The sequence below is a fragment of the Rissa tridactyla genome, chromosome 16, assembly GCF_028500815.1.
Source record: "Rissa tridactyla isolate bRisTri1 chromosome 16, bRisTri1.patW.cur.20221130, whole genome shotgun sequence".
Lineage (NCBI taxonomy): Eukaryota > Metazoa > Chordata > Aves > Charadriiformes > Laridae > Rissa > Rissa tridactyla.
Genome location: NC_071481.1, coordinates 641620 through 665926, shown reverse-complemented (window position 1 = coordinate 665926; position 24307 = coordinate 641620). Strand labels below are relative to the sequence as shown.

Sequence of the window (24307 nt, the reverse complement as noted above, 5' to 3'; positions counted from 1 at the left end):
AACAGTAAGGATTCCAGTTTTCATGATGTCACCAGCACCCAAGAGATCGCCAAATAACCACCAGACAGAAGTTGGAAATATTTTTTCTTGTTTTTTATAAAAAAAATCCAAACCAAAACTAAAGCAATTCCCATCAGTGCCCCCTTTCCTGAGCCGTACCACAGCACCTTCACCAAGGAACACCACAAGCCCGAAGCGTGAACTGACAAGCAAATCGTTTCCATTCCAGCTAGGAAGAATAAGGTAAAACTCAAGAAAACAGTGAACCTCTTTGGTATTTAACGACAGAATAAGTTATACCACAAAGCTCGAGTAGGAACCATTTCCAAAATGGTAACGTTTAAAATAGAGTTAGCTAGCCAAACTTTTATCCCCGTCTGGAGAATTTCCCTAGAAGCACCTCCTAGTCGAGCTGAGATCCCAGGTTTTGCCCAAAAGAGCAGACAAGGATCTCGAGTGCTAAAGCCCTCGGCAAGCCTGGCAGCTGCCGTTCTTTCTCAACCCAAAACCCTGGGATCTCTGCAGGACGGAGGCAGCCTGGCAGGATAGGAAGCAGCGCGATTTGGAAGCGAGAAGAGGGAACAGAGGTGGTGGCCGGGAGGCTGGGGAAGGCAGCGGCTGTAACGGTGACTCCTGAATTCACGGCAGCAGCCGAGGGAGGAGGGAGCGGGCTCGCTCTCCTGCTGCATTTCAGAGGCGCTCGCGATCCAGCAGCACGAGGCGAGCAGAAAAGGCTCCCTGTGAACGTTAACACCTGGGGGAGAACCGATCGGTGCCACGCTGCCGGCTCTGCGGCAAGCAGGGGGTAGGCAGCCCCTGCACCTGGAGAGCAGAGAGCTGGAGCCCTGCGCTGCAAGCTGCCCCAGCACCAGCTTGCAAAATCAGGCCTAAAGAGATTAAAGCCGCACTGCCTGGCTCGCAAGGTCAAAAAGCTTTAAAATCGAATTATGCCACAGGAACAATCCGCTGACCAGCGCCTTTCCTGCACGGGGGTGGGAAGGCAGAGCTGTTCTCTTGAAGAATCAGTCCAGAGGCGCCTCAGAACAATTCAGCTGCTGCAGGCAGGAGGGTTCGATTCTCTTTAGGGTCACTACAGGCTAAGTTATCTGGAAGATCCCTGAATGTGCAACGAAGGAATTATCTCAAGGAGGATGAAGGAGCTTCTGATCTGCTAGTGACCCGGCAGGCCACGCAGCTCCGCAGCCCTCCGCCAGCTCCTCCTGGGTGGCCAGGAGATAACAACGGGCCACCCCCAGAACCACACATCGTCCTTCGCCCCGCAGCACCTGGAGCTGGGCGTTCACTCAGCCAGTCCGATTTTTGCCCACGTTAGAGTTCTACTTTGACTCCTTTAATAAAAGGGAGACCCGATGGCACCTTCCTTTTGTACTCCAGGTACTCTTCTCCAAAGAAGTGAATGAGCGTGATCTCCTCCTCCTCGATCCGCTCCCTGAAGAAGCGCCAGGACGCCAGCGCGTAGCCCACCACACAGATGGGATTGCAGAGTAACACCTGCAAACAGACACCGGCGGTTAGTGTCCCCTCACCTCCCCCAGAAAACAAGGCTGCCCCCCACCCCCACGTGCTAATCACCCTTCGTTAAGTCTGCCACGAGGTCTAAACGCTCTCCAAAGACAAGACAAGATCCCAGCACCTTTTGCGGAGTTTCATTCTGGGGAGAAATTAGTGCTTATGAAGAAAGCTCTAGAGAGCCCGTGCGTGGCCACACTGCTCCACGTTCAGTCTTTACGGTGTGTCTCCAGAGAAATAAACCCAAATGCCAACCACAAGAGCACAACTAAGGCAGTGCGGAGTTACAGCTCGACCGCAGCTGCCTTCCAGTTCACCCTCTAGCCAAGGCCCTGGGCATTCTTAAAGGGAGGTTTTTTTGCCAGCCTGGCACAGGACTGGTATTTGGCAGGAGCGAGGTTGAGTCTGACCACTTGTGGAAGGCACTTTGGCCACAGGGATGCAAGAAAACTCTGGACACCAGCTTTAGGCTAGCAGCAGGTCACATCCTGAGCCTACGAGGGCATTCTGGCTCAAGCCCCAGCCCTGCCGCCTCTGCTTATTCCACACAGAAGATTAAGGCGATGGGATCTTCCCAAAAATTGTGCAGGGCAGAGTGCCCGGGGTTTCCTGACCACCCGCGTGCCAGTGGGAGGCAGGAGGTGTCAAAATCTGTGCCCGGGCCACCCCTGCCGGTGACAACAGTTTGCATCCCATTACAGGTGTGGGGCAGCATTAAGAAAGACCCAGGTTATAAGACGGAAGTATCTGAGCGGGTTGTATACAGTACCTGTGTTCCAATACTCCAGTAAAACCATCCCACGTAAGACGGGTGCCGGAACCACCCATACACCCCACTTGTCACCAAAGTATGAGTATCCGATTTCTCATTCTGAACAATATGGTTGAAGTTGGAGCCAGCTGTGAGCATGGCCGCTTTCCTCAGACAATCCCCAAAGATCACCATCAACAACCCTACAGTACTCAGCCAGGTGATCTGCTTCAGCTCTGCAAGTGAATAAGGACGGGTCACAACAGGTTTGCACAGGTCACGCTCGCGGTGCGGGGGTCACGGGGGGTTGGGTCGCTGGGTGGGCTTCCCTCCCCCATCTCAAAGCACAACACGTAAAACACAGCCAGTGTTCCATGCGCTGCCGTCCCGCCACCAAAACAAGTAAAAATAGCATCCCCTGCCACAGCATCTGTACGTCCTCGTGGCGGATTGCCCTAAGGGGAACCCAGCACCGAGGCAGAGCCCAGCTTTACAGCATAGAGTAAAGCCGACATAAAGCACAGCCAAGCGGACACACTTGCCCAGACGCAGGGAGCTCCACAGCCCTCACTGCCGTTACTAAGTGGGGAAAAACATGTCCCCTCTCCCCAAAAAAAAGCAAGAACCCCAGATTGGGCAAACAGCAACAGTTTTTGCCGATTAGATTTTATTCCAGGTCAAAAGAAGACGCCCAGATGTAACTGAAGCATCATTCTTTGCACCACCACAGCAGCTTGAAAGATGCGGCCAGAAAAGGGCTGAAGATCAGCTACATGGCCCATACAGCCTGGCATGCCAGAACCAGGGGGTGCTCCCCCCGCCCCTGAAACCGAAACCAAGAGGCTTTGAGCACTGAGAGATTAAGGCTGCGTCAAAGTCCTCCTCCGCTGCCAGCACGGGTCAGCTGAGCTAGGGTCACCAGCACTTTGCTACCAGGCAGGTGGGCCCTGGGCGAGCCACGTGCAGCCGGCACTACCAGGCAGAGCCAGGGGACGGCAGGCAGGAGGGTGGGTGCCAGGGAGGGGCAGGGCGGCCGACCTGGGAAGAGGATCTTCTCCAGCGTGAACTCCACCCAGGAGGAGAGGGCGGCCAGGTTGTACTCGAAGCTGTGGTTGAGCAGAAAGGAGTCCAGCGAGAGGCTGCGCGGGTTGTTAATGGCTGTCACCAGGTACTCCGAGTAGTGGAAGAGGGAGAGGGAGCACATGTACCTGCGGCAGGAGGAGGGGAACGCTTGGCAGGGCCGGGGGACACGGCAGCCGCCCGGCTCCCCCGGCCCTTCCCTTACCATCCGAAGTGGCGCCAGGCGGAGCGGCCGGTGCTGAGCAGCAGCCCGCAGCCAAAGGCGAAGCCCAGGAAGCAGGCCCGGACGGCGATCTGCAAGCAGAGGGAGAGGAGAGAGTGCCGCCGCCGCCTCCCAGGCCCCCCCCGGGCCTGGCGGCCCCCGACCGCCGCCGCCCGGGGCCTCTCCCGCCCCCGTGCCCGCTCCCCCAGAGCCTTCCCCACCCCGCCTCCCCCACCCCGCCGCCCCCTAGGCCCGCTCCCCCAAGGCCTCCCCCGCCCCCTGGGCCCGCTCCCCTGGGGCCTCCCCCCGCACCTTGTAGAGCGGCCGCGGGTAGAGCAGCAGCAGCGCCGCGTTGACGCCCGCCACGTGTAGGGCGAGCGCCAGGCGGCCGCGCAGGCCGGGGGCGACCAGCAAGGCGGAGGGGGAGCCCAGCGCCACCGGCAGCGCCGCCACCGAGGCCCCCAGCAGGAAGGCGGCCAGGCTAGCGCGGGCCTCCCGGCCCAGCCGCCCCCGTCGCGGACCCGCCGCCGCTGCCGCCGCCATCATGGCGGCGCCCGCCCCGCCCGCGTCGCCCGGGAAACGGCCGCGCCGCTCTCGCGAGAGCTCCGCCCCGCGCAGGCGCGGTAGCCCTGGGAGCGCCGCCGCTCTCGCGAGAGTTGCGCCGCGCAGGCGCAGTAGCCCCCGGAGCGGCGCCGCCCGTGGGGACCGGAGAGCTACAGGAACCCGGCCCGGCCCCGCGCCTGGGCCCCGGCCCGGGGGTTGGCGTTCCTGTTGGTTGTTGTTTAACATCGCACACGGGAACGGCCCCTCCCAGGGGGGAAGGCGTCGTTCCCGGGGGCCCCCCTCCCCTTACCACCCGCCGGGTCCGGTGGGGGCCCCGGGCCCAGTCCCGGCCTCGGGGGCCAGCCGCCGTCCCGGGGCAGCCATGGGGGTGGTGGGGTCGCGATCCGCACCGGAGGGTGCCGAACCGCGGGAGCTGTTCTGGGATTCCCAGGGAAAGGGGCAGTCAGTCTTAAAAACCCGGGCGGGGCCCACGGGAGGAAAGGCAGGAGCGGGGGGAAGCAGCGCGATTCTGTGGAATAAAGCTCCTAAGCCGGAATTGCTGCTGCTTGAGACAAAAATACAAAAGCGCCGCCCATTTTATTTCGGTCAACGACAACAGACTTTATTTATGCCACAGGATTCCTGAAATAACTTAGATGTGCACAGAGAAACTACCTAGAGATGTCAACGAAACGGTCCGAGACATTCAGTACGATACCGGGGCGCGTTTCTCGTCACGAGTATCGCACATAAGCTTTGGTGTGCAGTTTTAGGACATACCGGCAAGTTTGTAACACAGCATCACAACGACTCGTGGCCTCGCCCATCCCTCGTGCTGCCACGTGCCTCTGACCCGCTCCAGAACAGGCGGGAGCTTCATTTACGGGATCAAACGGTGAAAACGGGGCTCACGGGGGGTGAATGGCGAGCGACCGGGAAGGCTCCCGGAGGCTTTTGGGGCGCTTAAGCCACCTAAAGCACAAGGTCTACGGTGCTAAACCAACAAGCAGCGAAGCAGCCGCAGCGGCACGGCGGCTCCAGCAGCAGGCGAAGGCGCGAGGCCCGGCGCGGACCGGACATGACACTTAACGGGAACCTGGACGTTTGGCGGGCGAAGGCGGCGAGAGCGGGGCGGGATCAGTGCTGGGCAGCCTGCTGCATCTGCGCCTGCCGCTTGGCTTTCGTCTGGAGGTACCTGCCCTTCCCTTCCTCGAAGCGCCGCTTCTCATCCTCCGTCTCCGTCTGCCGGCGACAGAAACAAAGCGAAGGCACCGGCGTTAGCAGCCCTGGGGCAGCGCAGCTCTCCCACGCTGCGCGCTGTAAGCGTGCGCTGGAGGGAAACGCACCTCCCCTTACAGGAAACGTAAGGGAAACTGCTGCACTCTGTTAAATACGTGTTTTGACAGCTAATGTATAATTAGATGACAAAATACTCGGAAACACAGAAAAGCACAGAGCAGGAGGAGCCCTGCGCGAGATAAACTATTAATCAAGAAACAGCCCCCAGGCTGCAGCGCTGCATCTCGCGTCTGCAAAGCCCTGCTGGGATCAGCAGAGCTAAAAATAGGCAGGAAGGCTGGAGCGGGGATGCAGTGGGGACGGGAGACACGGGGGCATCCCCAGCATGGGCAGGAGGGGAAGCTGCAGAGCCTGCACACAGCCTGTCCTCAACCACAAGAAAGGAAACCCCCCTGCCCAGTCTCCACATTAGCAATTTTCAGAATAAATTGGGGAAAAAAAAAGCCACCCTGAAGCCTGCTCTGTAAAAGCTCATTCATGCTCATATTGGTTTGCTGAATAATTCAAGGGAAGAGGATTTGCTGCACAAAAAAGGGGGCTGGGGTCGGCCTCGGGAGGAGCAGGAGAAGGGCTGGCCTGGCTGGCTCGCAGCCCGGCAGGGAGAGCTCTTACCAGCAGCTGCGGGACAGGCAGGGGCTTCCCCTCCTTGCTCAGGGAGACGTAGGTGAAGAAGGCGCTGACAGCACGGTACCGACCCCGAGACTCGTCCACAAACGGGTCGGCATCCACAAATACTTCAATTTCCATGGATTTATTGCTCGTGAAGGTCATGCGCCCCGAAATGGTGATGACGCTGCCTGCAAAGCGGAGAGGGGCCTGTTAAGCAGACGATCCCCGCAGCTGCTCAGAGGATGGAAGCAAGGGGCCCCGCTTGTTTTATCCTTAAGCCATGTCTTAAGCAGAGCTTCTTGGCACAGGACAAGTCTAACAGGGACTAAATTTCTCTGCCAGTGTGTCCCAAGCGCGCACCCAAGGGAGCCAGAACGTCACACCACGGGAGAGCAAAGCGCCCGCCACCACACCTGGGTACCTTTTTTGATCTTCTCATGGAAGTTGATGGCATCCACCGAGGCAGTGACAATGTTGGTCTTGCAGTGGCGGGCGGCCACAATCCCAGCGACCTCATCCATGAGCTTCATGGTGACACCTGAGGGGGGAGGCAGAGAGTCCTGTCTCAGGGAAGAGGGTAGGATTTGGGAAAAAGCCACACGTAGCTTGTCAAGGCCTTCACACGATCAAAGCTACGCCAAGGAGTTGGACCGGAGACTGAATCCAAACTGCAGGAAACCCCGGTACCAGCACAAAGACTCCTGTCACGAGCACCATCAGGGCGACATCCTTGCAGACCTGAGCTTGAGATTTAGGCCAGCTCTGGCTCTCACAAATTTCTTTGAGCAAACCCTAGCCTTGCAAGGCAAGATCAGTCCCACAAACCTCCTGCTTGGAAAGAGCTCTGAGCCACGTTGTTCGGGTTTTTTGTTTTAAAGGATGCAATTAGATGAAAAGCAACATCCAGCATCGTCCCAGCCCTCGGCAATTGTGTCTCTCCCCGGGCTCACACCGCATGTGTCCGCCCTGCCCTGCCCACCTGGCACAACACAGGTGCTACCAGCCAAAAGGAAATGACTCCAGCAAATTGCAGTCATTGTACGCTGGGTGTTTGTAGTCCAAGATGAGCAATTTAAGAGATGATGACAAAATGGTAGGATTTACAGTCCAAATATGTCAGGTTTTGGGACCTTTTTTAAGCATAAAAAAAGACAAAGCTTTTGTCTCAGCTGAAGCAACGCTGAACCTTACAGATGGTGGAAATGGGCCTGTGCGCCTTCAGAGGCAGAACCTGCCTCCCAAAGACACTGAGACGCCTGAGTCGCTCTCAAACCGCACTTCTGCTCCGGGCAAAAGCCACCCCAGCCGTTGAACAGGGCAGCGCTCACTCACCTCCGTGCACGAAGCCCAGCAGCGTGCAGTCCGAGGGTCCCACCAGGTGGATCAGGCTGGACTGGCTGTAGCCAACGGTGTGCGGCTCTGGTTAGAGAAAGAGAGCAAAGCGGTCAGAGCTGCTCGGCCAGCACATGTATGCCACCGTATGCCCCGGTCTTAAACGGTTTGAAGGAAAAAGACATGGGGCTGGCTTGTGCAAAGCTGAAGTATGCTCAAACCAGCATTTAAATTGGCTCCGAGAAGCCCTGAGAGCAGAGGCTGTTCACCACCTGCCGGGTTGCCGCCTCCCTCTGATGCCCACCCACCAATTTTATTCCAGCTGAGCTCGTTTCCTCTTTTACAGCTTTCAAAGAGCCTGAAAGCAAACGGCAGTGAACTGGACAGATGCATGGCCATAACACTTCTCTTCTCAGACCACCAGATGCAGACGAATCTCCCCAAACCTGCCAGTTAGTGGTATCTCCAAAGGACCACACTTTCCCCTCGGCATGAAGACCTCGGCCCCCACATCCCCCAGCCCTGGCACACGCTGGCGACATCTGACTCGCCACTAAATCCAGGCAACAGAAATCACAGCACCCTCTGACTGCTGACAGAGGAAAATTGCTCTCAGTCGGGGGTGGCTGCATTTTCCATCTAACGAGAGATGCTAAAGGCGCGTAGCGCAGGGAGAAGCCAGCCAAGCCCCTGACCACTTGGCATCACCTCCTCGGGGAGGACACCCGCACGGCAGCGCCCGCAGAGCCTTACCTTTCGTCTGCCTATCTGTGAGCAGGAAGAACAGAGGGGAAAAAAAGCATTTGAGCAACTTTCATCCCACATCAACCCCCCAACGATCCACACACACCACCTCTCTGCCTCTGCCCAAGGACCATGGCTGGTCCTGAAGCCCACCGGCTATTCGCACCTTCAGCTCGCCATCAGCAGCACCACCACATTTCTAGAAGCCAGGGCAATGCTTTCCTTAGAAAATGGCTCCCCAGCAATCATCCAAGGAGAGCGTGACCCCCAGCTCCTCCCCATAGCTTGTCCTCCCCTTCAAACACCGGCTGATGAACTTCTTGCTAAAAAATGACTTCCAGAGAGGGGCTGCAGCTGAAGAGGTCACAAAACCCTCTCCCAATGCTTGCCTTTACCCTATGCTGAGCAAAACTAGCCCCCGCTGCCCTGGAGCGCACAAGGGATGCAAGGAGTGGTGGCAGGAACTGCGTTTCAGCAGAGGGCATCCCACCCACCAGCCCAAGCCGGGGATCACAGGCGCCCACCCAGCTCCCCCTCCACTCACGCACCACAGCTCCAGAATCCCACCCATCCCCAATGCAGCATTTCGGAGTGCATGCTCGCAGCCATGGGTGCCCAGGGACAGAAGGAATTGCCTCGGGGACCAGTTCAGCCTCCCGGCACCACGGAGATGTGTCCATGGGCCTCGTCACACCCACGTTACCTGGGTTGATGATGGGGAAGATCACGTCGCCATTTCTCTGCTTAGTTTCCAGCCGATCCAGCTTCTGCTCCTCATAACGCTTTTTCCCCTCGTCCTCCTGCTCCTTTCTCGCATACTGGAAAGGAAGGCCAGTAAGAACAGGTTTGGTAAAGCCACTGGCACAGCCGGGGGTGCCAATGGGGCCAGGTTAGTGCCATTTCCCAAAGAGGGTGAGCTCTGGTCTGGGGGGATCAAAGCGAGCCATCCTACCTGGATGGGGGGAACCTCGAGGACCTTGTTCACGTTCTTCAGGGACAGCGGGACGTACCACAGCGTTGCCTTGTTCGTCACCTTCTTCGCCCCTGGAGGAGAGAGGGGCAGAGGGTGACCACGCCAACACCAGCAGCGCTTCGCCTGCAGCCGGCATGGCCACGGTGCGGGGCTGGCTGCACGCTGGTGATGCTGCCGGCACAGGGCAGCTCCCTGCCCTCCCGGCTCCTGACGAGCTTTGGCTCCGAGCGGATGTGACAATGCGCTTTTGGGAAGGCATCCAGGCAAGCGGAGCTGGTTGCCACAGCAACAGCAGGAAAAGGGCCTTCTTCAGGCCAAGACAGCCACGGGCAGCAAATTGGAGAGGAGGAGTTAACAGCAGATTTTTCCCTTCTTTGCTAAAAATGATCAATGGAGCCGTAATCCCCAGGGAGGCTGCTTGGCTTCCCTTCCCAGCCCCACCCCTCCCCGCTGCCCCCAGCACTCTCAATAAAGGCAAGATGTCCCCTCTGCCCAACGCTGCCGGCGAGGGTGGGTGGAGGGCAGGGCCACTACCATGAGCTCTCGGCTTGTCACAGTTATTCCTGGAGTTTTGGGACAGAGCCGCTGGCAGCCACCCACCTGTTAAAATGTTTTCGGACATGACGTTGACCTGGACCTCCACGGAGTGCCGGGAGGTGTAGGTGATCTCGGCGCTGACGTTGGCCACCTCGCCGATGCACATCGGGGAGAGGAAGTCCGTCCGCTCCACCCGCGCCAGCGCAGCCACACAGGGCTCCTGGGGAAGTGGGACAGCCAGGGTAGCAGTGGCAGCCGCGCCACGCAGGACCACAGCCGGTGGCTCCCCAGGGCCAGCCCATGCTGCGTTCAGCTCCTGCACTTCTACCCGTGCCTTATCAGCCAGTGGCTGTGCTTCCTTCCCCGCCCATAACCGCCTCTGACTTGCCCTTTGTGGGAGTTATAATGTAAACAGCAGCACAATAATGTTTCTGCTTGTAAAACACAATTTCAGCAGGATGCTTCCGGCTACAGGGCCATGCTCTGGAAGCAGCCGGAGCCACCGGCAGTTTGCTCGCAGGAGCGAGCGCTTCCGGTGTTGGGGGATGACTTGGGAGGCCCCCAGGGATGCCTAGCAATCCTGGGGCCCCTCCTGCTCCCAGCAGACCCCCAAGGCACAGTGGGAGGGTGGGAGAGTCACCGAGCCAGAGCCCAGCAGGCACTCTGGCACCTACTCACCCCAGCCTGGGAGTTGCAGTGGCGGGTGCTGATGATGGCTCCTGCTTCCTCAATCATCTTCAGGATGGTTCCCCCGTGGACATTCCCCGCGATGTTGGCATCATCCGGGCGCATGATCCTGCCGGGGAAGGAACACGAGAGCTCGCACCCCCCTGCCATGCCTCCAGGCCAGGTCCCGGTGCAGCCGCCCAGAGGCACTGCTGTCGCCCTACCGGATGAGCTGCTGGGACATCTCACCACGCTGATGCCGGCAACGTCACCGGCGCTGCCTGCACGCGGCTTCCTGCGAGTGGCAGTGGAAACCGCCCTGAGCTACTGCTGGGAATGGAAGGCAGCATCGCTCCTCTGCCAGGGCAGCCAGTTGCTCAGCCGGCACCTCACATTGCCGCGGCAAGTGAAGATCAACCCGGGCATATGCCACCACTCGACCCAGCTTCCCGGCTTTTGCTGGAGTGGCAAATAATGAGCCGGAGGCGGGAGGGTGAGGCACTGGGGCGAGGGGGCAACGGCTGGGGGCCAGCCCGTAGAGGAGCCCGTTTCCACAAGGCAGCCATGCTGGGGAGCCGCAGCGGGCAAAGGCAGGGAAGCCGGGGTGCGCCCTGCCTGCCCTGCCCGCTCACACGCACGGGAGCAGGGGCGCGGCGCCGCTTCGCCGTGCCCGGTGTCGGCAGCCTCACCGGTGCGGGTAACACCGCCGGTAGCAGCCCGGTTGCAGGCCGGCCCGCTGTGCCCGCCCGCGGTGCCCTCTCCCGCCTGCCCTCCCCCGAGTGCCCCGCACCGGGCGGCGCGGCGGGGCCGTACCTGGAGACCTGGATGGCGGCCGGCCCCGGGCCCGCGGCCCCCGGCTCCGACATGGCGGCACCGGCGCCCCGCCCGCAACGGCGCTGCGGCACCGCCGCGCCTCGCCAGGCCCCGCCCCGCCGCGCGGGACACGCCCACCCCGCGCGCCTCCCCATTGGCGGGTAGCGCCTCGCCACGCCCCCGCGCCGGCAAGGGGGCGGGGCCAGCGCGCCGCCGGGGGGCGCGGCGGGGAGCCGGTGCCCGGGTGCCGGGGGGCGGAGCTCCGGTGTCTGGGGGGCGGAGCTCCGGGGCCGCCCGGGGAGCTGGTGCCCGGACGGGGACGGAGGGGGCGGGCCGACGGGGATGGCGGGAGTGCGGGCTAGACCGGAGGGGCTTGGTGGGCGCCGGGTCTTGAGGCGCCGCGGGGAGACGGGTTGGCCCCGTGGGGACCGGGGTTCTCACCTGGCGCAGCTCGGCGGCGGCAGGAGGGGGGCGCGGGGGTCGGGGGGCCTGCGGCGTGGAGCCTGGAGGGGACATGGTGCTGCGGCGCTCCGGTAGCGGTACCTCCGCCGCCTTTATGGGCCGGGAGGGCAGAGCAGGGCGGGCAGGGCGGGCAGGCAGGGAGGGGAGGGGAGGGCAGGGCAGAGAACGGCATGGCAGGCAAGCAGGAAGGACAGGCAGGGCTGGTAGTGCAGGCAGGGCAGTGTACGCAGGGCGGGGCGGGCAGGGCAGGCAGGGCAGTGCAGGAAGGGTGGGCAGGCAGGCAGGGCAGTGTAGGCAGGGCGCAGTGCAGGCAGGGCAGTGCACGCAGGAAGGGTTGACAGGGCAGGCAGGGCAGGGCAGGCAGGGCAGTGCAGGCAGCGTTGACAGTGCAGGCAGGGTTGACAGTGCCGGCAGGGCATGCAGTGCAGGCAGGGCAGGCAGGGCAGGCAGGGCAGTCAGGGCGGGAAGGGCAGGCAGTGCAGGCAGGGCAGGCAGCGTGGTGCTGTCCGCGGTGCTGATCGCGTTCCGCCGCCGCTCTCCGCGGTGCTGCCGGAGGGGGTGTCCCCGCCCGCCCCGGCCCCGTGTCCGTGCCCGTGCCCGTGGTAACGGCCCACGGCTCCCGCCGTCGGTTCCCGACGTGCCGCCCCTCCCCGCCCGTCCCGGCCCCCCCGCGGCAGCAGGAGGCAGGGCAGCGTGCCCCGCATCCCTCCGCTCTGCCCGTGCTGCCGGCACCGGTAGGGACACGTCGGGGCTGCCGGGGGAGCCCGTCACGGCCGCGCCGCACCGGGCACTGGCCGCTCTCGGGGTCCCCCGGGCTGGCCCGGGTCCCGGCCGCAGCCCGGCAAAGGGGCCGGGAGGGAGCGGGCAGCCGCCGCGCCGTCGGGCGGGGCGGGCGGAGGGGCGGCCCCGGGGGAGGAGGAGGAGGAGCCGGCGGGGCCGAGGGGCGGCGGGGCGGGAGCGCCGCGCAGTGCCAAGCGGCGGCCGGTGCCGCCGGGGCCGGTGCCGCCGCCGGGGCCGGTGCCGGGATGGCGCTGGAGCGGGCGCTGCTGGCGGCGCGGCAGGGGGACGTGGAGGCGTTGCGGGGGCTGCGGGCGGCCGGGCTGCTGCGGCCGGGGCTGCGGGACGCCCTGGGCGCATCCCCCGCACACCACGCCGCCCGCGCCGGCCGCCTCGCCGCGCTCCGGTACCTGGCGGCAGAGACCGCGCTCCGCGGGGACGCGCGGGCGCGCAACGGGGCCACGCCGGCCCACGACGCCGCCGCCACCGGCAACCTGGCCTGTCTCCAGTGGCTGCTCACGCAGGGGGGCTGCGGCGTGCAGGTGCGAGCGGGGGCGCGGGGGGGGAGGGGAGTGGGTGGGCACAGTGCCCCCCGAGGGCGCGGGTGACTAGGGAGCCTTTTGCCGGTTCCGCGGGGAGACGGTGGCACGGGGACCCTCCAGCTCTGCCGCCGGCGTGCCGGGGTCCCGGCCAGCACAGGCAGGACACTGCCGTGCGGAGCCGGGGGGTCCGGGGGAGGGCCCGGCATCCCGGCGGGACTCAGCCCCGAGGGGGGCACAGACCCTCCGGGGCCGTGCCCGGGGCTGCCGGCCCCTCCCGGGGTTATACAACGGCGGGACCGGGGCGGTAAGCGGCTTGCCCCGGGGCCGGCCGAGAGCTAACGACATGTGACGGGCCGGAGGAAGAGGAGGCGGCGGAGGGGCCGGGAGCGGGGATTAAGCAGGAAGGACGGGGTCAGCACGCTGCGGTGCCATCCTGGCCGGGGGCCAGCTCTGCCCGCGTCCCGCTGAGCGTGGAGGGCGGCCGGGCCGGTGGCACCGCGGGGCTCCACGCCGAGACCCTGTGGGCCGGGGTTGCCCGCTGCTGGCAGAACAAGGGGGGCTTTGTGCAGCACTCACTGAGTGCGGATGCAGGCCCCGCCGGAGGGCAGACATGCTTGTCCCACAGTCCTGCCGATGGCCTGTCCCCTCCCTCTGGCCCCGTTCCATGCAGATGGGACCTCCACTGCAGCCAGCCCGCCCTCGCCAGGGCCACCCGCAGTCCACACCCCCACGCACGCTCCCCGATGCCAACAGCCAACCCACTTCCTCCCACAGGACACAGACAACTCTGGTGCCACCATCCTACACCTGGCAGCCCGTTTCGGTCACCATGAGGTGATTGACTGGCTCCTTCGCTTCGGGGGCAGTGACCCCACGGCGGCCACCGACACGGGAGCGCTGCCCGTCCACTACGCTGCGGCCAAAGGGGATTTCCCTTCCCTGCGACTCCTCTTGGGACACTGCCCAAGGTAACGGGCTCCACTCTGGGGCCCACCAGCAGGAGAGGGGCCAGCAGAGGAGCAGGGTGTCCACTGCCACTCCATCCCTCCCTCCAGCCACTGGGCAAGGTGCCCGCAGCCATCTTCGTCCCCTGGCTCCAAGGGCAACACAGCTGTGTTATCAGGCTGGGCAGCCAGCTGCACCTTCTTTATGGCCCAGAGAGAAAGGGCGAGGAGGAGAGCGGTGAGCACTGGCAGAAATATTGCCACTGGCCGCCGGGTTGGTTCCTGGAGCTCCTGGCGCAGGGCGATAACACAGTCGCCTTTGTCTGCTGCCGTTATGTAAATGGATTAGGCTGCCCGCCGAGGAGAGGCCGCTACCCTGCCAGAGGCCACCTTCCCGCCCGCCCGGGGCCGCAGGCACTGCTGGAGGCGGCAGCCCTGCTGGGCTGGCACCACTGCGGCAGCATCCCCGTTTTGCCTCCCAAGTGGTACCGGGGCTGGCCTGGGGTAGGCAGCATGGCAGCCCACCGGGCACACGGAGCCAGGCCTCACCACGGGGCTGCAGCGGGTGATCAGGCAGCCCCTAAGCTGATTTCCTGCAGTGGGCAGAGGCCGCTGTAAATAACCCACAGCCCCGGTTGGATGCGCTGTCTGCCCATGCCAGGGCTGTGGATGTGAGAGGATTTGTGGCTGCCCCACATCCGGGGGGGTCCCGAGGCAGCAGGAGGTGAACCAGGGCTCAGCACCCCTCTGTTCCTGGGTGCCAGACCCCTCCACCACACTTCCCACCAGGCAGGGCCTCCCCAGCCCCAGCCCCATCTCTTTATCCCCTTGCCCCAGGTGTGGCAGCTCAGCCCCAGGAACCTGTGAGGATTAAACCCTGCGTCCCACAGCCCGGCCTGGTGCCCACGGCGTCGGCCCTGGCGTGGTGTGGCGCTGGCGGCAGCCCTCCCAAGTTGGCTTTCACACTAGGGAGCTGGGGTGGCTCCGCTGCTGTCGCCGCCTTCCCTCTGAATTATTTATGGCTGGCCCCGCTCCCGTCCCCGCGCCCGCCCGGAGGCTCCATTACAGCCGCGAAATCCAATCCCCAGGGCTGCTGCGGGATGCTGGTGCTCCTAGCCCACCCTCGCACTGCCCTGCAGGGTCCCCGGCAGCCGGCGGCCCGGTGTGGGGTCACAGCCATCTGGCAAAGCAGTTTACCGGCGCTCATCCAAGTGGCTTAACCCCTTCCCAATTAGTGGGAAACAACAATCAGCGGCTGAATGCGTACCCGTGGCCCCGCCGACCCCGTGCCCCAGCCCAGCCTGCCGCCATGCCAGCCCCTGCTCCAGGAGCGCCCATCGGCACGGCACAGTGGGAAGGCAGTGCTGGCTGCGGCCCGTCTCACTGTTACAGGGATCAATTATTAAGGGCCCGTGATCGTTGTGATAACAGAGCAGAGTATTTATTGCTCTTCCTTTTTTAAATATTCAGCAGGTTTTTTTATGGAGCATTTAATAAAACAGCTTCCTGCATGGTGGGGCTGCAGGATGCGGGGCTGCAGGATGCAGGGCCGCAGGATGCTGAATATGGGGGCTATGGGATTTGGGATGTGGACTGTGGGATTTGGGATGCAGAATGTGGGACATGGGGACGCCAAGGCCCGCTGGGGCAGCGGGGGGATGCCCATGCCCGTCTGCGGGGCTGGCAGGGGGCAGCGGGGCTGGGCAGCGCCATGGTGCAGGTCAGCCTTTCCCTGCCGGCTCCCCCGTGGCCGGCGCTGCCTAAGCTGCTTATTTAAAAATACTGCTAAATTGCAGTGTCCAAAAACAGCCGGAGGAAGGAGCTTAGCCTAAGCAGGCTGATTAACTTAGTGACCTCCCACCGCAGCAGCCACTGCCGTGCGGGGACCCAGCAGGGAGCCGAGGGGTGGGAGCTCCCAGGCCACGCTGCCCGGCCCTGGCGCTGCCCTGCCTGCCCCCAGCCAGCGTGTGCCCCGTACCCTGCGTGTCCCCTGTGCCCCCACATGTCCCCATGTCCCTGCAACCCACGTGCCCACCCGTCCTGGCACACTGCCGGCGGTGGTGGCAGCGGGTGACGGGCGCTGTGCCCCACTTGCAGCACACTGAGTGCCCAGACCAAGACGGGGGCCACCCCGCTGTACCTCGCCTGCCAGGAGGGCCACCTGGAGATCATCCAGTACCTGGTGCAGGACTGCGGGGCTGACCCCCACGCGCGTGCCCACGATGGCATGACCCCGCTGCACGCCGCCGCCCAGATGGGCCACAACACCGTCATCGTCTGGCTGGTAAGCGCTGGCGTGGCGGTGTGGTGGCACGGCATGGCGGCACAGCATGGGGCTGGCAGCACCGGCGCTTAGCCTGCCTGCCCGCGCAGATGAGCTTCACGACGGTGAGCCTGTCAGAGCGGGACGCCGAGGGGGCCACGGCCATGCACTTCGCCGCCAGCCGCGGTCACGCCAAGGTGCTAAGCTGGCTGCTGCTGCACGGCGGGGAGATCACCACCGACGGCTGGGGCGGCACACCGCTGCACGATGCCGCTGAGAACGGCGAGCTGGAGGTGGGTGCTGATGGCTGGTGGGGTGCCAGGGCACAGGGGGGGCACCCTCCAGCCCTGCCACGCTTCTCCCCTCTCCCCAGTGCTGCCAGATCCTGGTGGTGAACGGCGCCGACCTCAGTGTGCGTGACCAGGACGGCTACACAGCGGCCGACCTGGCTGACTACAACGGCCACGGCCACTGCGCCCAGTACCTGCGCACCGTGGAGAACATGGTACGGTGGCGGCCTGGGGAGCACGCGGGGAGCACACGTGTCCCTGCCGCCTGACCGCGCGCTGTGCCGGCAGAGCGTGGAGCATCGCGTGCTGTCGCGAGACCCCTCGGCGGACGGGGAGTGCCGGCAGCCCGACTCGGGCATGTCATCGCCCAACACCACGGCATCAGCGCCCCAGGCGCGCTTCGAGGTGGGCTCCCCTGCCAGCACCCTCTCCAACTACGACTCCTGCCACTCCAGCCAGTCCAGCACCGGGGAGAAGAGGGGCGGCCCCCCGGGGGCCCCCGCCGCCCGTGAGTGCGGGGCCGGGGAGCGCAGGGTGGGGGGCGTGGGGCCGGCCCCCCCTGACCCCCTGCCCTGTGCAGGGGTGCCGGAGCCGGCGCTGGCGGACATGCAGGCCTACATGGACATGCTGGACCCCGAGACACGGCCGCGGGGCCAGGGGCCGGCAGGAGAGGGCCCACCCCCACCACCACCCCCCACCTTCCCCCCACCGCCACCCCCGCCCCCTGTCTCCCGGCCGCCCCCGCCACCCCCCAGCTACCCTGCACCCGCGCCCCCCACCGCCCCCCACACCGCCGACATCTACGTGCGGGCCAAGAACAACCTGCGGCACGTGGAGAGCCAGGCGCTGCGCCAAGAGGTACGGCCCCGTGCACCCTGTGCCCCACGCACGGCTGCTCCTGGCCACGCAGCTCAGGGGACTGGCCACCCAGGGGGGACATGCGACCGGGCACCGATCCCCCGTGGGGAGCTGGTGGCTCTTGACGGCACCGGGAGGGGACAGCTCTGGCGTGAGGCTACCTGCCCGTGATGCTGGCACGCACTGGGGGGCCGGGGTGCAACCGGCCATTGGCGAGGGTGCAAGCAAGCCAGGGCCAGTGATGCTCCAGTGCCTCTGTGGCACGGGCGGCCCTGCTCCACCACCACGCCGGCCAGGGCACCAGGCGGCACCGAGCAGGCCAGCGCACGGCCAGCCATCGCAGCCGCACCCACGTCACCCCAGCGACGCCACCGGCACCACACGGAGCAGGGCGTGGGCGGCTGTGCGGGCTGTAACCCGAGCGGCCGGCTCCGGTGTCGCCGGCGCTGCAGGTGTCGGGTGGCACAGCCGGTGCTGCCAGGAGCTGAGAGGGCTCAGCCGGCTGTGCACAGGTAAGAGGGGCGCAGCCCCCCGGGGCGGGCCGGGGGCGCACAGGGACACGGTGGGCTCAGGGACACCCCAGCCCCCTGCCATGGCTCTCACCACCCCGTTGGGGACGGGATCCTGAGGCGCTGCCACGGCCAGGGCACTGGCAGAGCCCAGCACCGCGGGGGACGGGGGCACATGGGCTGGGGGTCTGGGGGAGCAGTGTGAGCCAGGCCCGTGCAGGGCTCAGGGTTCCATGGTGTTTGTTGTGCATGGCCTGGCTCATTAGCACTTACCTGGGTAATGAGCAGCCCTGCCCGGGGCTACAGATTCGGGCTGCCCTGGGGAGGTGCAGCCGTGTGCCAGCATGTTGCCAGAGCGGTGCGGGCTCCTCATGCCGCGGGGCTGAGCCGCACGGACCCTCGCGCCGGCCCAGGGCTGGGGCTGCCGGGGCGGGAGCCGGGCTTGGCATAGCGCCCGCGGCAGCTGGAGCAGGAAGCGACGAGCTGGCACTTGTTGACTTATCTGGGGCTGGTGGCGGCAGCGAGCACCCGGGATCACCGTGCAAACGCCACGGGCGGAGGTGGCACACGGGGAAATGCAAATAGCGGGGCCCCCGGCACGGGGAGCAGGGACCATGCCGCTGCGGCACCCCAAATCCGGGGAGCAGGCACGGCCCCCTGCAGTGCTGGTGCTCGGCAGCACAACCCGCAAAGCCTCTGCGGAATGTGCCGGGGTGAGCCGAGGCTGCACCGCCTGAGAGCCCCCTTCAGAGTGAGGGCTGGAACCGGGCCCCAGCCCTGCGGGGGATAAGCTCCCGGTAATCCACGGGGCTGGGGCTCAGCACTCCTGTTCCCAGGGGGTTATCCCAGGGGAGGCTCGGCCGGGCTCCTGGGCACAGGCTATGGGGTGACAGTGCCAGGCGCCGAGGGCGCACGCTGCCACCCTGGCATGCAACCCCTGGTGCGGCCCCCCCGAGCGGACCCCTGGGGCGTGCGCCTGCCATCCCCTCAGCCTGGCATCTGCCCCTGGCCACCACTGGCACGGTCCCGCTCCGTCATGGCCCTGCCCCACGGCCACCACAGTCACAGCCGGGCAGGGCCGCGCTGAGCCGCGCTCCCCGTTGCAGCTGGCATCGCGGGAGAGCAGCCCTGAGGGCCTGCGCCGGGCCGACTCCACCCGGCGGTCGAGGAACTTCAGCAAGCAGCCGAGCACCGGCGACTACTACAAGCACCTGGGGCACGGCGCGGCCGAGCAGCCCGGTCCCCGGCGAATGGCGCACAGCGAGGAGGTGAGCCCCCGGCCCCGCGCCGCCAGCCTGCACATGGCACCGGCACCGGGCGACGCCTGCCTGTGCTCTCTTTCAGGCATCGCCCATCTCGGGGGATACCATGCGCAATGGGGAGAGCAAGCCTGGCGCTGAGCTGCCGCCACCGCCACCACCCCCGCCACTGCCCGATGCTGCCTGCCCGCCGCCCCCGCCGCCACCCCCGCCGGCAGAGACCCCCGCCGGCCCCCGCCGCTCCTCCTCTTCCACGGGAAGTAAGTGGCGGGGCACTGGGTGGGCACGGGGAGCGATCCTGGGCATCGTCCCATCGGCTGCACCGCGGCGCCAGCCGCCCCGGCGCATCTCCTCCTGCGGCGCTCCGGCCGCGTGGCTCCTGACGGCCTTTCTGTCCTTCTCTCCTTCGGTGTCGGCGCGGGGGCCCCCACGCCCGCCCGCCCCCTCCTGCTCTCACTGCTGGCCGCTTCTCTTCTCTCTTGTCTCGCGGTGGCCCAATCCTTCCTCTGCCGCGTGCCCTGCGCCACCTCTCTGCTTCTTCCCCTAGGAGGAAAGGCGCTCAGGCAGATGAAGAGTAAGTACCGCAGCCCTGCACTCCTCCCGGCTCGGGGGGTGCCTTACCGCAGGGCTCGGCCACCAGGGCCTGATCCGGGCCATCGAGGGGCACCGGGGCCAGCAGCTGCGCTGCTTCCCACCGAGCCCTCGGGGCCGCGTTGCCGGGCCAGCGTGCCATGCGGGCGGCCAAGTGTTGGCACAGGGCTGCTGAGGCCGCCGGGCAGGGGCCGGGGCCCCACGCCCCCCGCAGCCCCGCCGCCGGCCGGGCGCACAGAGGGGCCTTTGTTTGCGCTCAGCCGGCCAGCGTGACCCCGCCACGTGAGCGCACCGGCCGCTCCCCCGCTGCTGATTGCAGCCGGCGGGCTTGGCCGCCGCTCGGCCCCCGCTTTATTAGTGCGGCTCCCGGGGCCGGGGGGGGGGGTTAGCCGGCACTGGATGGCAGCAGGAGCACCCCACTGGGCCCTCAGCACCCGCAGCCGTCTGGCCCTGAGCGGGGCGAGCTGCGGGCGGCAGGGAAGGGGCTCTGCCTTGGCACGGCACCATGGGCCATTAGGGACCCACACATGGCTGGCACAGACGGTGGGTGCTCACGGGGTGGGCAGCGCGGGCATCACCGGGGACACTGCCGTGCCCTGGTGCCAGTTCCATGCAGCCCCTGGGGCTCAGGGCTGGAAGTGGGGCTGGCTTGGGCTGTTGGTGCATTGCTTTTAGGGGCTGTGGAGAAGTGTAGGGGGTCCAGGGCTCCCGGTGAGGTGGCACGGGCCTGTCCTGCTGTGCCGGGGCTGCTGCCAGCCACAGAGCCATCCCTGCTGTCACAGCACGGTGCCGCAGGGTGGGTGGCACTCAGGGCTGGGGCCACAGGAGCTGGGTGCTGGGGTGCCGGTCCAGCGCAGTCCAATGGACCCAGTAAGCTCGGTGTTGGGCTGCTGGTCCCATGGACCTGGGGAGCTGGGTGCCAGCCTGCTGAGTGCTGGAGTGTTGCTCCGGTGGGGTCCCATGGACCCAGGGAGTAGGGTGCTGCAGTGCTGTTCCTATCGACCTGGTGGGCTGGGTGACGGGGTGCTGGTCTGGCAGGGTACCATGGACCCAGGGGACTGAGTGCCGGGGTGCTGGTCCCATGGACCCAGGGAGCTGGGTGCTGGGATGCTGCTCTGACTGGAGTCCCGGGGGCTTTTGGGTGTGGGGGGAATCAGCCGGCCACCCTGCCACCCCCATGCCCCGTGAGCTGCCGGGGGTGCTGGGGGGCTGCCGCCAGCAGGGCCCTTACTGCCCACCCTGCCTCCCCCCAGGCACCAAGTCCTTCAACATGATGTCCCCCACCGGCGACAACTCGGAGCTGCTGGCTGAGATCAAGGCTGGGAAGAGCCTGAAGCCGACACCGCAGAGCAAAGGCTTCACCACCATCTTCTCCGGCAGCGGCCAGGCAGGGGCCAACGTAGGTGGCGGCGAGGGGACAGGGGGGCCTGTGGCACGGCACGGCGGTCGGTCGCCCACCCTCCCGTCCCTGCCTCCTTCCTCCGCAGGCGGAGTCACCGGCCTCCTCCCCGTCACCCACCAGGACGCCCACCCCGCCGGCCACCCCCGAGGCCGCCGGGCCGCCGCGCTGCCTGGCCGGGGGCTCGCCGGAGCCGGTGCTGAACGGGAGCTCGCCGGTGCCGGCGGCGGGCGCCGGGGCGGCGGCGGAGGCGGAGGCGCTGGTGCCGAGCCACGACGAGCAGGGCCGGCCCATCCCCGAGTGGAAGCGGCAGGTGATGGTGCGCAAGCTGCAGCTCCGCATGCAGGAGGAAGAGGAACAGCGCCGCAAGGTAGGGGGGACCCGGAGGGGTGCGGCGGCGGCGAGCGCGGCGCGGGGACGGGCCAGCGGCTCCAGACCCGGCGAGACGGCGTGCGCGGCATCGCCTGCGGCTCCCGGCTGCGCCGGGGGAACACCCCACCCGTGTGCGGGGGCGTCGCGGCCGCGAGAGCCCCCTTCCAAGAGCCCCTCTCTCCCGCCGCAGCCCGGGAGCCGCTCGCCGCCCCCGTGCCGGCGCGGGGGCACGCCGGGACCCGCCGGGCAGCCGATGCGGGAGGAGGACGTGCGGCACCTGGAGAGGCGGCTGGGGAGCCTGCGGGTGATGCCGGAGGCGCGGCCGGAGGAGGAGCTGCCGCCGCTCCCGCCGCTGCCCGCCGCCTCGGCGCCCCGGCGCCCCGGCGCCCCCCGCCAGGACTCGCCCCCCCCGCGGCAGCCAGCCCCCGGCGCTGTCGCCGGCCACACGGGAGGGCCCCGGGGCGGGGGGGGCGACGGGCGGCCCCGGCGCCCCGCACGACGCCCGGCGGGAGATCCTGGGCTGCGGCGTCTCCGTCCGCAGCCTCAAGGCCAACTACGAGGGGCCGGGGGCAGGCCCCGCGCCCCTCCCCAGGGTCACCAAGCGCAAGCGGGCGCAGCCCCCCGCCAGCGCCCGCCGGCCCGTCCTGGAGGAGGAGTTCGGGGACGGGGCACCGCGGCGGAGCCGGTCGGGACCGGGCGGCCCGCGGGAGCGCTCCGAGGCGCGCAAGGAGCGCGCAGTCCTCCTCTTCCTGCAGCACTGGAAGCAGCGGGCGCTGGCGGCGGCGGCGGCGGGCGGGGAGGAGCGGCCGCGGCGGGCGGGGAGGCGGCGGCCGGCGGCGGGGCGGCTGCTGGCCCGCTGGAGGAGCGTGGCCCGCCGGGTGCCGGGGCGGCAGATCCGGCGGCTGAGCCGCACCACGGGGCTCTACTGGCCCCAGCACTTCTTGCCCCACGTCGGCGGGTCGCCCCTGCCCCACGACAGCCTCCCGCTCGACCTCTTCATGCTGGGCTACTTCCAGCTGCTGGAGATGCCGCTCAGCCCCGAGGAGCGGCGGTTCCGCCACCTCCTCTGCTACGAGATGTTCGACCGCCTGGGCCGCCACAGCTGGCACCGCGTCCGCCGCTTCCACCGCGCCGCGCTGGAGCGGGTGGAAGCCGGCCACCGCCGCTGGCTCGACGGCTTCGAGGACCTGGTGCAGGAGTTTTTCGGGGAGGGCCCCGCCGCGGCGGCGGAGAGCCTGCCGGAGCCCCCCGCGGCGGCGCCGGGAGGGGAGGGGGAGCCGGTGCCGGTGCCGGAGCTGGGCGAGTTCAGCGAGGAGGACGTCTGCCGCTTCATCGACCGCAGCTTCTCCTTCTGGAAGGAGAAGGAGGCGGAGATGTCCGACACCTGAGCCCGGCGGGATTCTGCGGGCGGTGCCGGCGGGGTGGCGCGGGGCTGGCCGGGACCGGGCGCCGGGGGCAGCCGGGGCAGCGGGACTCGGTGTCCGGGTGCGCTCAGCCGCCTCTGCGGCTCTGGCAGTGCCGAGGCCCGGCCGGGCTCGGCGGAGGGCTCGGTGTTAGTTCGCGCAGCCCCGGGCCGAGGTTGCGGTGTGCCGCTTGCCGTGGCTGTGTGTTGTGCGGGGGACGCAGCGCCGGGGCTGCGCTCCCCTCTGGCGTGGCGTTTGCGGTGCCGGGGCGGCGTGGGCCCCCGCGTGTCGGTGCAATAAAGCTGTGGTGTGCTGCGAAGGGCCGTCCGCGCCGCGCACTCCTTCCTCCTCCCCGCGGCGGCGGCGGCGAGCCCCGGTACCGGCGAGCGCTGTGCCGGGAGAGCGGCCCCGCCGGCGGGCCCTGGTGCCGGGGGTGGGCTCCCGGCAGTGCCGGTAACGTGGCTGTCTGTTGCAGGAGAAGGAGGAGGAGGCGCGCCTGGCCAGCATGCCGGCCTGGAGGAGGGACATCCTGCGCAAGAAGCTGGAGGAGGAGAGGTGAGTCGGGGCCGGGGGTCGCCGCACCGACCGCACTCCTTCCCCCGCTCCGCGGCTCCGCTAACCCCGCTCTTCCCTTTGCCTTCGCAGGGAGCAGAAACGGTGAGTGCTGCCAGCCCCTTCCCTGGGCGGGCGGGCGGGCACGGCGGATGCGGCGGCTCCGGTGACCGCGGCGCCCCGTGCCCTCCGCTGCCGAGCAGGAAAGAGCAGGAGAAGCTGAAGCGGGAGGAAGAGGAGAAGGAGAAGGAGCAGTCGGAAAAGCTAAGGACTCTCGGGTACGATGAGACAAAGCTGGCGCCCTGGCAGCGGCAGATCATCCTCAAGAAGGGGGACATAGCCAAGCACTAGCCACGCCACGCCGCGCCCCGGCCTTTCGCGGCGGAAGGAGGCCGGCGGGTCCCACAGCGGACCGGGACGCGCGTCGGCACCCTCCTCCCGCCGCGGACGGCCGCGTAGCCCGACCCGGAGGAGCCCCCGGGCACCCGTAGCCCCCCGTCCCGCTGCCGCCCGCCCGCCGCCCCCCCGTGCTGCCCTTCGCAAAGCGAGCTGTCGCGGCCTGGGGCACCTCGGCTCCGCCGCCGCGGCCGGGCCCGCCGCGCCGACCGGCTCCCCGCGCTCCCCGCTGGCGCCGCTCGCCATCCCGGCCGGCGCGCTCGCCTCCTCTCCTGCCCCTCCCGCCGCCGGAGCCGCTCGATGCCGCTCCCGGCTCGCCTCCGCCCCGGACCGCCTGCCTTTCCAGCGATTAAAACGATAAACCCCGCCAGCAGTGCCCCGCGCCTTCCTGGGGCTGCCCACGCCACCCCCTGCCCGCGCCGCGCCGCGCCCATCGCGGTGTCCCCGGCGCCCACGGCCACCACCAGCCGCACCACCTGCATCACCCCCGTCACCGCCGCCACCCACATCGCCACCTTCACCAGCATCACCCACATCACCCGCATCGCCGGTGGTAGCCCCGATGTCAGCGGTGCCCCGGTGCCCGGCCGGGCCGGCGCAGCCCCGGGAAG

At 67.0% G+C, this 24307-nt stretch overlaps 3 protein-coding genes across 4 annotated transcripts; 1 reads left to right on the top strand and 2 right to left on the bottom strand.

The window, feature by feature from the left end:
• Positions 1 to 78: 78 nt before the first annotated feature.
• Positions 79 to 4129, bottom strand: ICMT (isoprenylcysteine carboxyl methyltransferase). Its single transcript, XM_054222550.1, has 5 exons — positions 3876 to 4129; positions 3567 to 3655; positions 3320 to 3489; positions 2300 to 2517; positions 79 to 1512 (listed from the first exon to the last, which is right to left on the bottom strand). The coding sequence occupies exons 1-5, from the start codon at positions 4107 to 4109 to the stop codon at positions 1330 to 1332; spliced, it is 894 nt and encodes a 297-aa protein (XP_054078525.1). The 5' UTR covers positions 4110 to 4129; the 3' UTR covers positions 79 to 1329.
• Positions 4130 to 4701: 572 nt separating this feature from the next.
• ACOT7 (acyl-CoA thioesterase 7) lies at positions 4702 to 11186 on the bottom strand. Its single transcript, XM_054222664.1, has 9 exons — positions 11080 to 11186; positions 10279 to 10396; positions 9664 to 9820; positions 9043 to 9134; positions 8794 to 8908; positions 7347 to 7433; positions 6436 to 6552; positions 6018 to 6202; positions 4702 to 5348 (listed from the first exon to the last, which is right to left on the bottom strand). The coding sequence occupies exons 1-9, from the start codon at positions 11130 to 11132 to the stop codon at positions 5244 to 5246; spliced, it is 1029 nt and encodes a 342-aa protein (XP_054078639.1). The 5' UTR covers positions 11133 to 11186; the 3' UTR covers positions 4702 to 5243.
• Positions 11187 to 12566: 1380 nt separating this feature from the next.
• ESPN (espin) lies at positions 12567 to 24217 on the top strand. 2 transcript variants are annotated; one of them, XM_054222622.1, is made up of 15 exons: positions 12567 to 12860; positions 13635 to 13828; positions 15902 to 16088; positions 16178 to 16360; positions 16441 to 16572; positions 16646 to 16815; positions 16891 to 17215; positions 18831 to 18992; positions 19069 to 19243; positions 19531 to 19557; positions 20828 to 20973; positions 21062 to 21343; positions 23224 to 23303; positions 23394 to 23405; positions 23504 to 24217. In XM_054222622.1, the coding sequence occupies exons 1-15, from the start codon at positions 12567 to 12569 to the stop codon at positions 23649 to 23651; spliced, it is 2517 nt and encodes an 838-aa protein (XP_054078597.1). In that variant the 3' UTR covers positions 23652 to 24217. The 2 variants fall into 2 exon arrangements, with proteins under 2 accessions (XP_054078597.1, XP_054078598.1); XM_054222623.1 differs by lacking the exon at positions 19531 to 19557.
• Positions 24218 to 24307: the final 90 nt, after the last annotated feature.

Excerpts from the sequence above, each read along its gene's own strand:
- ICMT (XM_054222550.1), bottom strand. The coding sequence starts at position 4,109 with ATGATGGCGGCGGCAGCGGCGGCGGGTCCGCGACGGGGGCGGCTGGGC. Across the intron at positions 2,518-3,319 it reads GGAGAAGATCCTCTTCCCAG|AGCTGAAGCAGATCACCTGG; the intron begins GTCGGCCGCCCT and ends ATTCACTTGCAG. Across the intron at positions 1,513-2,299 it reads ACTGGAGTATTGGAACACAG|GTGTTACTCTGCAATCCCAT; the intron begins GTACTGTATACA and ends GTCTGTTTGCAG.
- ACOT7 (XM_054222664.1), bottom strand. The coding sequence starts at position 11,132 with ATGTCGGAGCCGGGGGCCGCGGGCCCGGGGCCGGCCGCCATCCAGGTC. Across the intron at positions 10,397-11,079 it reads GCCGCCATCCAGGTCTCCAG|GATCATGCGCCCGGATGATG; the intron begins GTACGGCCCCGC and ends CTTCCCCGGCAG. Across the intron at positions 6,203-6,435 it reads CCATGAGAAGATCAAAAAAG|GCAGCGTCATCACCATTTCG; the intron begins GTACCCAGGTGT and ends TCCGCTTTGCAG.
- ESPN (XM_054222622.1), top strand. The coding sequence starts at position 12,567 with ATGGCGCTGGAGCGGGCGCTGCTGGCGGCGCGGCAGGGGGACGTGGAG. Across the intron at positions 16,573-16,645 it reads TGCGCACCGTGGAGAACATG|AGCGTGGAGCATCGCGTGCT; the intron begins GTACGGTGGCGG and ends CTGTGCCGGCAG. Across the intron at positions 20,974-21,061 it reads GCGGCCAGGCAGGGGCCAAC|GCGGAGTCACCGGCCTCCTC; the intron begins GTAGGTGGCGGC and ends CTTCCTCCGCAG.